A 13195-nucleotide genomic window follows, 5' to 3' on the forward strand; every position below is an offset into this window, starting at 1 on the left:
CCTGTGTTCATTCTGCAGTAGCAGCACAATGTTTTGTCATGTTGAGAGTAGTTGATGGTTGATGGTTTTGCAACTGCCGAAAATAAGTGAGTATACAGGTAGCCCTCACTTAATGACCACTCATTCAACAACCGTCTGAAGTTATGACAGTGCTGAACACTGGTCCTCAAAGTTATGACCATCACAGCGGCCCCACGGTCACATAATTGCAATCCAGGTGCTCGGCAACTGGCCCAGATTTATGACTGTCACAGCGTCCCCACATCACGATTGTGATTTCCAACCTTCCCTGCCAGCTTCCCATAAATAAAGTGAATGGGAAAGCTGGCAAGTAGTTGGAAGCCATGATCACATGAGGTCCTCACTTAATGACCTATGGTGATTCACTTAATGATGGCAACTGCTGGGATTGCCGTCACTAAGTGATGCGGTCATGTGACATTACACTTTACAACTGCATCACTTAGTGACAGAAATTCTGGTTGCAATTACTATTGTTAAGGGAGGACTACCTATAGAATTCACCAGGTCTACCTGGCTAAGTCTCTACAAAGAGCCAGTAAGAATAGAGAAGCTGTCCCAGTGGAACAAAATATGCAAGAGGACAGGATCTGATTTTAATTTCCCTGTACCTCATGGGCCAAGTTGCTCCACAAAGGCCATCTTATGATACCACCTCCATAGCCACCCCAAGGGGAGAGTATTGAAGCAATTTGAATGTTCTCAATTGTTTCATGAACACATTATTCAGCTAATTAGCAGGCTTGAAACAACTGGAAACCCATAAAGAAAATGGGCTGAAATCCATTTAAAGTTTACTTTAAAAAGTTAACTGCCTAAATTTCTGTTTAGCATTGTTTTATCAGTGAGAGATTAGAAAATTGGGGGGTGGGGGGAAACAACCCAGAAATCTAATTATCTTTCTAAGTGTCTTTCCAATTACTGAAAGTTATCAGCATGTACACAGAGTCCTGCCAGGAAACCTTGCGAGCATGGCTCATTGGTAAGTTTAGCTTGTGCAGATTTTTTTTTTTTAAATAAAAAATGTGTTTGTATAAAATAAAGGAGATAGTTTCATTATGTATAACAACTGAACACAATTAAGAAACTTGGATGCAAAATTTATTCTGCCGCTCTCATAATTCAGCTTCTTTAAAGTGAGGTAAGTGTGCCTTTCATAGTTCCAAGGATTTCTTGATCCAGTATCACTGCATAGCCTTCATTAGAATAGATTCAAGTTTAGGCTATGGCTGGGTTTACATAACTTGCTAGATTAGGTTTAAATGCAGTTGAGTCATTTGTGATTCAATGTGTTGTGGGAACCCAGCCATTGTTGTAGCCTATTATGTGAACCAAGCCATTGCATTAAACCACATTATAGTTTATTGGGGGGAGCATATTTGAACATAGCAACTGTGCTTTGTTACTTTGGGTTTAGGCTTCAGCATGTTGTGTGCTGTGTACCACGATCTGATCCAAGGAACAGAATGGCAGACAGATCATTGAAGCCACCCTGTCATGTTTTATCTGGGTAGGGAATGGATTTGGAGGACAGTGCTAAAAGGCTGCTAAATGTCTTATATCACCTTCCTTCAAAAACTTCATGAAATGGATTATGAATACTAGACAGTGCCCACACAGAGTGACCAGAGAAGTAACTGACCTGTTCAGTAATCTCATTTGGACATCAGGTTATTTTACAGGATATTTAGGCAACCTTGTCTTCTATTTATAAAACCATCCCCCCACTTCCCCATGTTTTCTCTTAATTTAAACAGCACACATTCAGGGGAGAAAAAATCTGCACAATTTTTTATGTGTTGTATGTATTTATATGCTTTATTTATCCTTTTTTTAAAAAACCCACACAATATAAGGAAGAAACATAAGTACTACTTCACATATTTCTGCATGCTGGGAATTGGTAAACAGTATTATACTAAATACAAAATGGATAAAAAAATAATTAAAATAAAGTTCTTTTTCCTTTGTAAAATGAGGAATTATGCTCTACATTTTTTTGTTAAAATGTTATAAACAAAAAAAAAAGACGGACATTCCTCTAAGGAACCCTAGGAATCTGGGGGTGATCTTCAGAAGTTCATTTTCCATGGTTTCCTTTAAGATTTTCTTGTGATCTTTGGGGAAAAAACCCCAAACTATTGTTGAGTGTTCGGGGTCTTAATTTATAGGTAAATGTAGCATACAGGCTCATTAAAAAAAAAACCCTTATTTCCATCCTTAGGATTTGAGGCAACATCCTGAAAAATGTTTAATTCTTTTCCCAAGCTATTCATTAATTCACCTTCAGGTCATAAGGGCACCTGAGATACTTCTCCATAACCCCCCCCCAAAATTCAATTTAAATTAAAAATCAAATTGTTTAAAAAAAATAAAATAAAAACACTTACATTCTCATGATGCTACCAAAACTTATGATGTTTTGTTGTTTCAAGATCAGATCTTACAAAATTTCAAATGAGAACAATGAACTCTTATAAGATTTTGAAATTCAGAGATCATGCCCCCACTCCAAAAATACTATTTTTAATTTTATCGTTGGAAAATGGCATCATGGTGCCTATTGCCAACAAGGATATACCCTTTTTTCCAACAGGTTTAGTTTCTCCAATCAGCCCTTGACAGGAAGACTTTTTATTTATTCAACTATTAAATATTGTTAATCCACATGAAATGTTTATACATGATGAAAAGCTAAACCCTTTCAATTTAACTCAGTTCCAGACTGATAGCTATGTGTCCCATATATACAATATAAATCAGTGGCAACACTATCTGAGCTTGTTCACAGAATCAAGCTTTTTGGTTAAAAAAATATCCACATACAATCTTATTTTTCATGAGTAGCAAATTATTCCACAGTTCAGAACCCGGCTTAATGTATTCAGCACCAGAAGATTGAGTTAGTTCTCAAGACACGAATAATTCTTTCACTCCAGATGCTGAATTCAAACTGCAGTGGTCCATTGAAGAAATATAAATAGCCTGCAAAAGATGAAAACCAGTTAGTTAAAAATACTGCTTGGTGTTGCTACCATATTGTTGCTGGTGTTGAATACATTTTTTCAAAACGTAAGGACTTAGATTCTGAGATTCCTTCCATCAGCAGGATACTCTAGGGAGTTAATTCCTTTCATAGGATATTCCTGCCCAAGGAGAATAGAAGGAGGAGGCTGAAATTACCTATCATTTTAATCCCCCATAACATCTTAGAGAAGCCTCCCTCAATTTGGTACCTTACAGGTAGGTTGGATGGGCTATGCCTGTTTAGAACAATGGCCGGTGCCCCAGGGGAACACTACTTTATGATTTTGTAGAAACTAAAATGGAAACTAGGCCCATCTATCAAGGGTGGGGGCAGTGGTGGACAGACAAAAGAGTAGTTACCTAAGGACACTGGAAGCCCCCAAGTGTCCCCCTCTCTCAAAAACTAAACACACATACCATTTTTCTGATAGACTGCATCTACCCGGTGACCAATTCCTGGGAAATCATCCTCTATAAATCTAGGGTAGCCTTTGTCCATGACCTGGTTCTGTTCATCATAACTACATTGAAGAGGAAAACAAATGAAAAACAATTACTATTTTTATCCACTGTTTATTTACAGCATGTATTGCAACTCTTTGTCAAAGATTTCTTTTCAACACAATTTACAACAGAGAAAGCATAACATCCAGATTATACAAATGGTTCGTCAATAACATAAAGTGCTAGAAAAACAAAGCAGTTGAATAGAGCTATCCTGAAAGATACATACTTCCATCAGCAGTGCACCAGTGTGTGCTGGAACATATAAAAAAGTTTATTTCCTATGTCAGTAGACACACACTCTCAAAATAGACATCCTGAAGCAAGCCTTAATAATAAAATAATCATAATGTAATTGTTAATTATGACATTTTCTTTGCCTACATTGAAGTAATGATGAAGATGATTCCTGTTTGTTTGCCTGGATTTATTCTAAGTACAACTATAATCTAAATCTGAATATCTGAACATCCTGTTAATTAAAAGTGTTTTAGTATGCCATGAAAGTTATGAACCAGAACAATTGAAAGGGTGAGAATGAATGAAAGAAAATCTGACTATAATCTCACAGGAGATTATAGCACCTAGTTGCCCTTGTCTAGGTTTGGTAGCTGAATAGTTTGGGACCAGATATCTGCTTGGGTGGGAGAATACCAGAAAATCCAGGACTGACAAAAAATAAAAAGAAGGAAATGGGAAACTATTTCTGTATTGGCTGGTGTGGGTCTTCCGGGCTGTGTGGCCGTGGTCTTGAAGTTTTGTTTCCTAACGTTTCGCCAGCACCTGTGACCGGCATCTTCAGAGTGCAGGAGCACAGACAGGATGCTCCTGTCTGTGCTCCTGCATTCTGAAGATGCCGGTCACAGGTGCTGGCGAAACGTTAGGAAACAAAACTTCAAGACCACAGCCACACAGCCCGGAAGACCCACACCAGCCATCGTATGCCGGCCGTGAAAGCCTTCGACAATACATATTTCGGTATTGTTGTCATGAAAACTGCATGGACATAACCATGAAGTCACCCTGAAACAAATTTGATTCAAGGGCATATTTATCTTTACCTATCAACAAAAGATGGTGAGAAGAATCTTCAACATACCTCCAGTATTCTTCTCCTGTAAAAAAGAGAGTTTTCCCAGTCTCGCTGATATGGACAGCTGCATCTAATGTCTTTATGGATTTTGGCAAACCCAATTCATAAATTTTTTTAGGGTAGCCCTCTATTATGTTATAACCATTCAAAGCCCAAACTTTTCTGCCTGTAACAAAAGTAGAAAACATATTCTATCATATTTTACATAATATTCATTATATTTTCTTAGATCTGAGGAAGTCTCAATGTAAGATTTCATTGCTGTGTAATGAAACCAAGAAAGAATTGCTTCACAAGGAGAAAGTGGTGGTGAATAAAACATGAAATACCAGATGCTTTCACTTTATATATTGGGGGAAGCATCCTGATTGAGTTTGAATTTAATTCCTAAAAGCAGGACTTTTAGTCTGCCTTGGAGAAAACGATGGGATTTGAAAGACTTGACTTTAACAGGAACACTTTCTAGCAGATGAAGTTACATTAGCATTTTGTAGCACTACCATGAAAGTGTCTTGTGATGTCATGCAGTTCCTTATTGTTCATTCTAATATTGGTGTATAATTTTGGGTGAAGACTCCTATGAAGGGCTAATTTAGACTGCAGTCCTATAATTTCTGGGAATGCATCCTGGAGGTCACTGGAAATTTTGCATCTCCCCCTCCAAGGACCAAGACAAAGAAATCTGAGTCTGACCTTAGAGAGGAAGATCCAATCTTGCAAATGAGTTCCAGTTAACAATTTTCTACAGTCACTCAGGCATTGATAAAGCAAAAAAGGAAATATTCTGTAGGTGGGTCAGGGAAAACTAAGAGAAGGCATGGACCTATAGGATCTAAAACTTTCCAACTGGAATTGAAGGAAATATATACCAGCTCCCTCTCATTGCTATTAAAATTCACCCACTTGCCAGTAGAATGTTTGTGCCTGTGGTTTATTTCATGTATTTGATTAATCCCTTAACTTTTCTCTAACTGTGGCTTTTTAAACATTTCTCCTCAATGTTTAAAAAGCCACAGATGGTTCAATAACATACCTTTGATTTAAAGAAAACTGGAAGCAATATTTCTATTTTGACTGTTTTTTGGCAGTTAAGAGACAGAGGTGGACTTTAATTAGGTGTTGTCTTTAACAGTTATATGTATTTAAATGCTTTTAAATTTTGTTTTAATTGTAACTTCATGAATTGCCAGAATTATAATTTCTTTTTAATGTTTATTACCATTAGCAAATTGGAATATCACTTTTGATGGGAAGGAGGACATAACTTAAACTTAAAAAAAAAAAATCTTCTTCATCAACTTACCCCGAAAAATCATCACACGATCTTTGCCAGAATGTTCATATGCTGCATCAATTTTGGTTGGAATTTCTGGCCAAAATGATCTAATTTGCACCAAATCTGCTTCAACCATCTGAGGATGTAGGCGCCAGAAAAATCTAGTATGAAAAGGAATGCTCTGTTATAAAATGCCAACATTTTATTGAACATACTGACTAGTTCTAGAATTTGATTTTCTGGAGTCAGCACAATATTGTACACCTGCCAATAAATGTCACTACCAGATTTTATCCAAGTTGGGGATAACCTTGGAATCAGAGTGAAAACATTAACACCAGGACAGTTAATGACAGCTGAAGCTTGTATCTGTCATGGGTTGGGGATGAAATGAATGCAATAGCATGGGGACAGAGCCAAAAAGTATATGGCAGGTCCCAACGATGTCATGGATAGATGCAAGCAGAGAATAGTCCTAAAATATGAGCACAGTTTTTAGCTACCCCTTCATCAGACCTTCAGAGATGCTGATAGGTCAACTTAATCAAGTCTTAGACTCAAGAAGTAGATTTGGAAAGGGTCATCTGAAGTCACCTTGGCAACTCCCAATTTGATTTTGATTGATTTTAAGGTATTTTGATTGCAAGTATAATTCTAGGCAGACCATATTGATCAAACAACCCAAACTTACAGACTGTCTATCCCTAAAAGCACATGTACATAAAAGCTGTTGAATAAGATGATGGTGATGAGGATGAAGATGAGGATGATATCCGCATAATGCACAATTTGCTTTGCAGAAGATAATAAAATGTGTATTTGCCTCCTTTGCCTGCTTTTGACTTTAAGTGAAATAATAGATACTCTTGGTTTTTACACAATATAGAACAAGCCACTGCTGGATAAATAAAGTCAACATACAACACAATGAATTGGTCTTTAACATCATGCAGTGATTAATCATTGGTTTGAGGAAGTGATTGTTGCAAACATGTTTTCACCTCTGAAGTTTGGAAGATATGTATATAGATCTCAAGTGGCGCAGAGCTCTGTTGGAGCAATTTAATTCTATAATCTTTGCCTCCTTTAATCAGTGAAATATCTCATAAAGTCCATAAATATGAATGAAATCCTTCATATTTCATTTATGTCTCACCTGTCCTTGAAGATCATCATTTCTCCTCGGAATTCTGTGATGGCATCAAGTGTTAAGTTTTCACTGCATTTCTCAGGGGTTTTGGGATGATCAGGATGGGGATCATGATCTCCTGCACCTGTGTCAATAAATTATTTACTAATTAAGTATAAATTACATATTATGATAATATTAGTCCATAATTATGTATGCATGGCATTCTTTGGATGGGGCACTAAATAAATAATATATTTGTGGAATGCATAACATTTCTGCATTTTTCTCCTATCTCTTCTTATTCAAATTGATGAAAAAACTTATTTGAAAGAAAATTTCAGTGAAATTCTCATGGGTCCATTGCAGAGTTCTTGCACTCACATAGTTACATAGCCAAGGAGTATTTGTGAATGTCCTATTTTTCATGGTAAAATCATATGTTCTGTTTTGTTCTGCTTCCCATCTTCTCATGCTTTCATTAAATCTCTAATTTTTCAGGAAATGTTCTCATTAGTTTAAAAAAAAAAAAGATTGGATATAGACAGCCAGGAAAGTTTTAGAGTGATGGAAAGATCAGGAACAGTAAACAACAAGACCAGCAGTTTGATGTTGCTTCAACAAGAAAGTAAAGTTAAATACTCTACCAAGGGAAATTCAAAGGAATGCTCAAGAATCCTGAGAATAAGAGAAAAGTAGCAATCGCTTTTGCAGAAGAAGAAAACTGAAGAAATTGCAAGGCAGGTTTTGGTGTAGCATTGCAACAAGCAGAAGAAACAGTAAAACACCAGCTTACCATAAAGAACTTGGATTCCTTCTACATCATCATCTGGCAACAAGAAGCCAGTGTTCCCTGTATATGTGTAGATTGGATACATCAGAGCTCCTGGATCCCTGGAATGCTCAAGTCCCAGAGAATGGCCAAGTTCATGGGCAGCCACAAGAAACAAGTTATATCCTAGGAAACAGTATGGCTTGTGTCAAGAAAGCAATCAGGCTTGCATCATAATTTTGCCAAAGTTAAATCTCGTTTCTTTCTTTTGCTCCTTTTGGTAGCATTAAAGAGAATAACAGCTATCATTTAATTGTTTATTTAATTAGTCTTACATGCTCTTCCAATGTTTCCATGAATGGAAATAGTACCTGATACCTAAATTACTTACCAACATACCAAAACTGGTCAGGGATAGGCTATGTGTTTGCATCTGGAGGCAACATTTCTTCTTCCTACTAATGTTTTCAGCCTCCAAGGACAATTGGGGGCAAGGAGATGCTGCAGTTATATCACTAGAAAGATGTTCTGATTTTTTCCCCCACTTTGGAGAGGTTAATCGTTTTTTGTTTTTTGTTTTTGGTCCCTTTGAGTCACTGTTGACTGCTGGCTGGATAAGTCCCTGCAGTTTTCTTGGCAAGATTTCAACAGTGGTTTGCCCTTGCCTTTTTCCTAGGGCTGAGAGAGAGTGATTGGCCCAAGATTCCCCAGCTGACTTTGTGCTTAAGTCAGGACTAGAGCTCATTGTCTCACAGTTTCTAGCCTGGTACCTTAACTACTACACCAAACTGGCTCAATAGATATATTAAATCTAGCAAAATTAATGCACCTATTTTCCTGTTTTTTTCCATACTGAGAGAAAAAAAAATAGTGCCAGCACATGACTGTGCTCTGGTGCAGAATTTCAGTGGCATGATCTAAAAGGGTTCCAGGAGACCACCGTACAGTCAGGGCTAGGAAGCTAAATGTGGCCCATTCCTATTTTAGGCTTTGATAGCAAACTCTGGCTGTAATCCTATGTATATTTATAAGTAATTTTTTTTTTTTTTTGAGATGAGCTGACAAGTGGTGACTTCTGGGGCATGTCCATATAGTTTTATTGGCAGCAGAACAGAACTGGCTTCCAGGATCTTTTACCAACAGCTCTGGAATTCTCTACTGAACTCCATCCAAGTACTGATTCTGCTTACCTTCCAAGGCCAGACAACTATTGCTACCTGCTCATGTTATGTGCATTTGTCTCATCTGAATTCAGTGGAATATACTTTCACATTAGTGTAAATAGGAAGTGAATTAGTTGATGAAGCCCTGGCAGTATTGACAAGGAAGTGATAATAAACAGTTCTGCTAGTACTGACTTTGAAATTATGAAGCTGAACAATGATGAATCATACATATTTCAGCAAAAGGGAAAGTCTATTTATGAAAGAAGTCACTGGTTAAACATTGCCTAGCTTGGCATCAAATACTGTTCAGAACTAAACGACATGAAGATAGTGGAAATGCTTTTTAAAGCACGTTACCTTTGGAATCTGTTGACCAAAGCTCATCCTCATCAAAATGAGCATCTCCTCCAGAACCTGGTCCAGGAGGGAAAGCATGAGCCAAGAGACCAGAAGGTCCATCAAAAGGATAGAAATCACCATGTTCTACAAACATATGGAACAATAATAAATACCATTAGTATGTTTAATTGCCAAATAAAATGATAACCCTTCTGTTAACATCCAAAGGCATATAAATGCCAGCTACGAATGAAGTCCACCATTTCATGTTACGCAGTGACCAAACAAATGCATTCAAAACGCTCACAGACAGGACAATGACAGTCCTCTTCCACTGTTGCTCCCCAGTATTTAGGATATGGTCCTTGTGATTCAGCATTACCAAAGACCCATGAAAACTAGCAGCTTGTCAGAATCCTCACAATCAATTAACCACTTTAATTGCCAGCTTGCTTGCTTGCTTTGGTTCTGCCATTAGAAGACATGGGGGGGGTGTGCTGGAAGGATCTGGAAGGATGGGTGAACAAAATGACTGTTAGAGGCAGATGGACTGTTATCAGAGACTGAGGAATGCTCAAGGTCGTATCAACGAGGAGTGTGAGAAGTCTGGGAGGTGAGGGTGGTGCATGGGGGAAGGAAAAAAGGTAAAAGCAACTTTTGGCACACGTGGGCTCAGTCTTAGCAATGCTTTGGAACTGTACACTTGTTCTCAATAAATGAATTTTCTTTTGAACCATTATTGGTTGCAAGGAGAGTTACTGAAGTTGTGAGTTGTGAGTGGCAGATTGTTACACAGCTATTAGTAACCATGTCCTCCATAGCTTCATCAGGAAAACACTGATGGCAGCAATTCCCTCACTAATTACCTTTCCTTCCAAAGGAGATCATGATATCTGCTATGCCACTGCGAATTCTAGTGAAGTTGAGCGGTGTCACATCAGACCAGACTTTGAATGCCTTTTTGAAGGCTCGGTCCACTTCAGACTTTTTCAGATCCGGGGTGTAATTTACAATCCTGTCAAAAACAGACAAATGATTTTTTATTTTTTTTAGACTCAGAAAAAGATTGCAAAACATTCAGTGACAATAATCCAGATGTGATACTCTTCCTTCTGCTTTTGATTTTGCAAATAGAAGCAGTGTTCCTATTTACTGAGCTAGTTTTCCTGACCACCAAATGTGTGGGTATTTTTCTTTTTTTCTTTTTGGCAGAGTAATAGTAAATGTGTCTTATTTTTAGAAGTGGCTATAAAAGACACAGTTCATACATAACTGAAATAAATAAGGCTGTTCAGTTCTGTTAGACTTGTGGTCTATCTTAAATTTGTTTACTGGGAGTTGCTTTGTGGGCAATCAATGTTTAAATATGTAACATTCATCTTAAATTAACCATGTATGATTTTCTCAAAAATGAAAGTAGACAATCCCTTCAAGGATATGGAAGATATTTAAAATCGCATTGTCATTTCTATTAAAAACATCCCAGCACCTTGTTCCTATGCTCCAATTCTTTGCCTACAGCTCGTAAACAAAAGCATAAAGTGAAATCATATGGGATACCTGAATTATGCTCAAATTCTTACATCTTTTGAAGGACAAGAAATTACAGTATAAATAAAAGTTTTACAACTGTTGCACTTAGTTTTGTGTTCATACAGCCGAAGTAAACATTTGTTCAGTTCAGTAGATCTGATGGCCTAATGATACAAAAAGTACAACTTGTATGATAAGTGCCTAATCTGCTTCATTAAAAAATAAAGTCTTTAAAAGAAGAATTACTGTATAATCCAGTGTCAGGTTGATGTCTCGAATATGAGATCAGAATTACGAAGACTTAAGATCTTAGAGTGAGCTGGACCAGCTAGGTTGGAAATAGGAAGTCTGAAGACAAGATTACTATCAAATCATGGTGCAGTTATCATCCACATCGCAAAGCAGATGCAACGTTTAAATCCAGTATCTGACTTATACTATAAATACAGCAAAATTCCTAAGTGCTGCAGCAGCTAATGCTCATCTGTATAAAAGCATCTTTTGCATCTGCAATAAAAACAACTTATCTGAGCCTCATCTTCAGATCTTCTGCTACTGTGTTAATCCGTCCATGTTTGTGTTCCTGGACAGAGATTTATTGCCCTACCCAGGTGAAGCTCTGGCACTGCTTTTAAGGAGGCTTAATAGATAAAATGGGCTATTGGTCTGCCATAAGAGAAGGCATTTCCTTCATGTTTATAATGTAAGAGGAAAATAGCAATGTATGCCAACCCAATCTTACGGAGAATGGTATGGCCTATGTCTGGGTGGGCATCTCTGTGATCTCTGCAGGTTTCTTGCAGCTCCTAGATACTCTTGGGCAGTGAGTGCGCTTTCATGTGGTTTTGTGGAAGAAAAGACACACAACCTGCCATGCCCACCTTAAGATACTTAACAGAGTTTTCAAAAAAAAACAACCCCCCTCCCCCAATCCCTCAGAAAGCTCAGGAAATTATGGGAAATCCCATCTCATCACTTTGCCTCATTGGCCCACCCAATATGGCCTTCAAACCTCCCCTAAATTTTAGTCTGGTCTTCTGCCTCAAAAATGTTTCCCTGGTAGCATAGGAGATGGGTACCACAACCATGGGAAATCCATCAGCACAAATTCTTTGGATCTGGGCCTAGAGACAAGCTGCTTCTTACCTGTAAGTTAAGTTATTATGGGACCACTTTAGCTTTCGAGGGAAAAAGTTGTACTCCCCCACATCAGGAACACCACATCGGGGCAGCTTCATTAACTCATACGTTTCTTCATTCAGCTTGCCGGTGACTTCCAGTCCAAAAAACGACTGCATTTCTCGGAGTTTGGTGGAGACAGTATCACCTGACTTCAGTATGCCAGCGGGACTTGACCGGAGGTTATAATGAGTCTTCAAATAGTGCTGGAGAGAAGGACGAAGAGGAAAGAAAAATAGTTTTCCAATATGGTACTTCAGTACTGATGGCAATAGTAACATAAAAGAATCAGTAGCAGGAATAGAAATAGAAGTAGTAGTACGCTATGCAGGCTCACAAAAATAAAAGCTCAGGTCTTTAAAATTGTAGCTTACCATTTGCATGTTGATAGAAAAGAAGGCAACACACAGGAGAAAGACAGATGCAGTAATGTGTACTTTAATCCATCCATCCATCATTTTACCTCTGCAAACCCCAGCTCCTGTTTGGTGAACTCATCACTATCATCCTCGTCTGAAATCTGCAGCCTAAAACACCAGGACGTGCCCAGCCATAGACAAAAAGCAGCTGCAGAGTTTGGGTGCATCTTGCTAGATCAACGGATGGATGCTGAAGGTTGGGACTCTGACGGTTTAGCAGAATAACCCAGTTTGCCTTTTATAGAGCTACTCCGATGATTCATCATGTTTCACTGAGTAGTTTCAACTTCCGAGCGCTATAAGGTAAACATCCTTGCTCTGCTCTGCCCCCACCCCTTTTTCCTCCAAGAAGGCTTGGGTTTGGGGAATCTTCTGTCCTCCCACTGATGGCTTCAGCATTGTGGCTTTAAATAAGCATGATCTCAGCATATTCCCAGGTGTTGTGGAAAAAGTTGAGGTTTTTTTTTTTTCCTGATGACTTTGCAATAATGCATTTGACCTTTTCTTGCCCTTTTCTTGCCCTTTGGGGGGGAGAAATTTTTTTGTCTGACAAACTAGGCCTGAGAAACAATGTATTCTTTGCATATTGTACTGAGCAAACGTCTCCTTCTTTCCTCTGGCTTATGCCTCGGCATGTAAGACTTTTTCCATTGGCCAGGAAGGAATCTAAGTGGCAGCCATGTGCAGCTGTGTGCCGCCATTTAAATTTCCCCCAATGGCCTGGACTGGGGCTTTGA

At 38.2% G+C, this 13195-nt stretch overlaps 1 protein-coding gene across 1 annotated transcript; it reads right to left on the reverse strand.

Annotated features, from left to right (window-relative positions):
• Positions 1–2905: 2905 nt before the first annotated feature.
• On the reverse strand, positions 2906–12634 carry LOC103067176 (collagenase 3-like). The gene is made up of 10 exons (XM_007434735.3): positions 12503–12634; positions 12007–12245; positions 10194–10342; positions 9346–9471; positions 7847–8008; positions 7078–7195; positions 5949–6082; positions 4652–4811; positions 3466–3569; positions 2906–3006 (listed from the first exon to the last, which is right to left on the reverse strand). Exons 1-10 carry the CDS (start codon positions 12623–12625, stop codon positions 2906–2908), a joined length of 1416 nt encoding a protein of 471 aa, XP_007434797.1. The 5' UTR covers positions 12626–12634.
• Positions 12635–13195: the final 561 nt, after the last annotated feature.

This window comes from Python bivittatus, unplaced genomic scaffold (genome assembly GCF_059951505.1).
Source record: "Python bivittatus isolate LINGU-HERP-01145 unplaced genomic scaffold, Pbiv_v1 ctg000340_np1212, whole genome shotgun sequence".
Taxonomy (NCBI): Eukaryota; Metazoa; Chordata; class Lepidosauria; order Squamata; family Pythonidae; genus Python; species Python bivittatus.

Coding starts and splice junctions, on each gene's coding strand:
- LOC103067176 (XM_007434735.3), bottom strand. CDS start 12,625: ATGCACCCAAACTCTGCAGCTGCTTTTTGTCTATGGCTGGGCACGTCC. Junction 4,812..5,948: donor TCGTGTGATGATTTTTCGGG/GTAAGTTGATGA, acceptor CTTTTGTTACAG/GCAGAAAAGTTTGGGCTTTG. Junction 3,007..3,465: donor TGCAGTCTATCAGAAAAATG/GTATGTGTGTTT, acceptor CATCTTTTGCAG/GCTATTTATATTTCTTCAAT.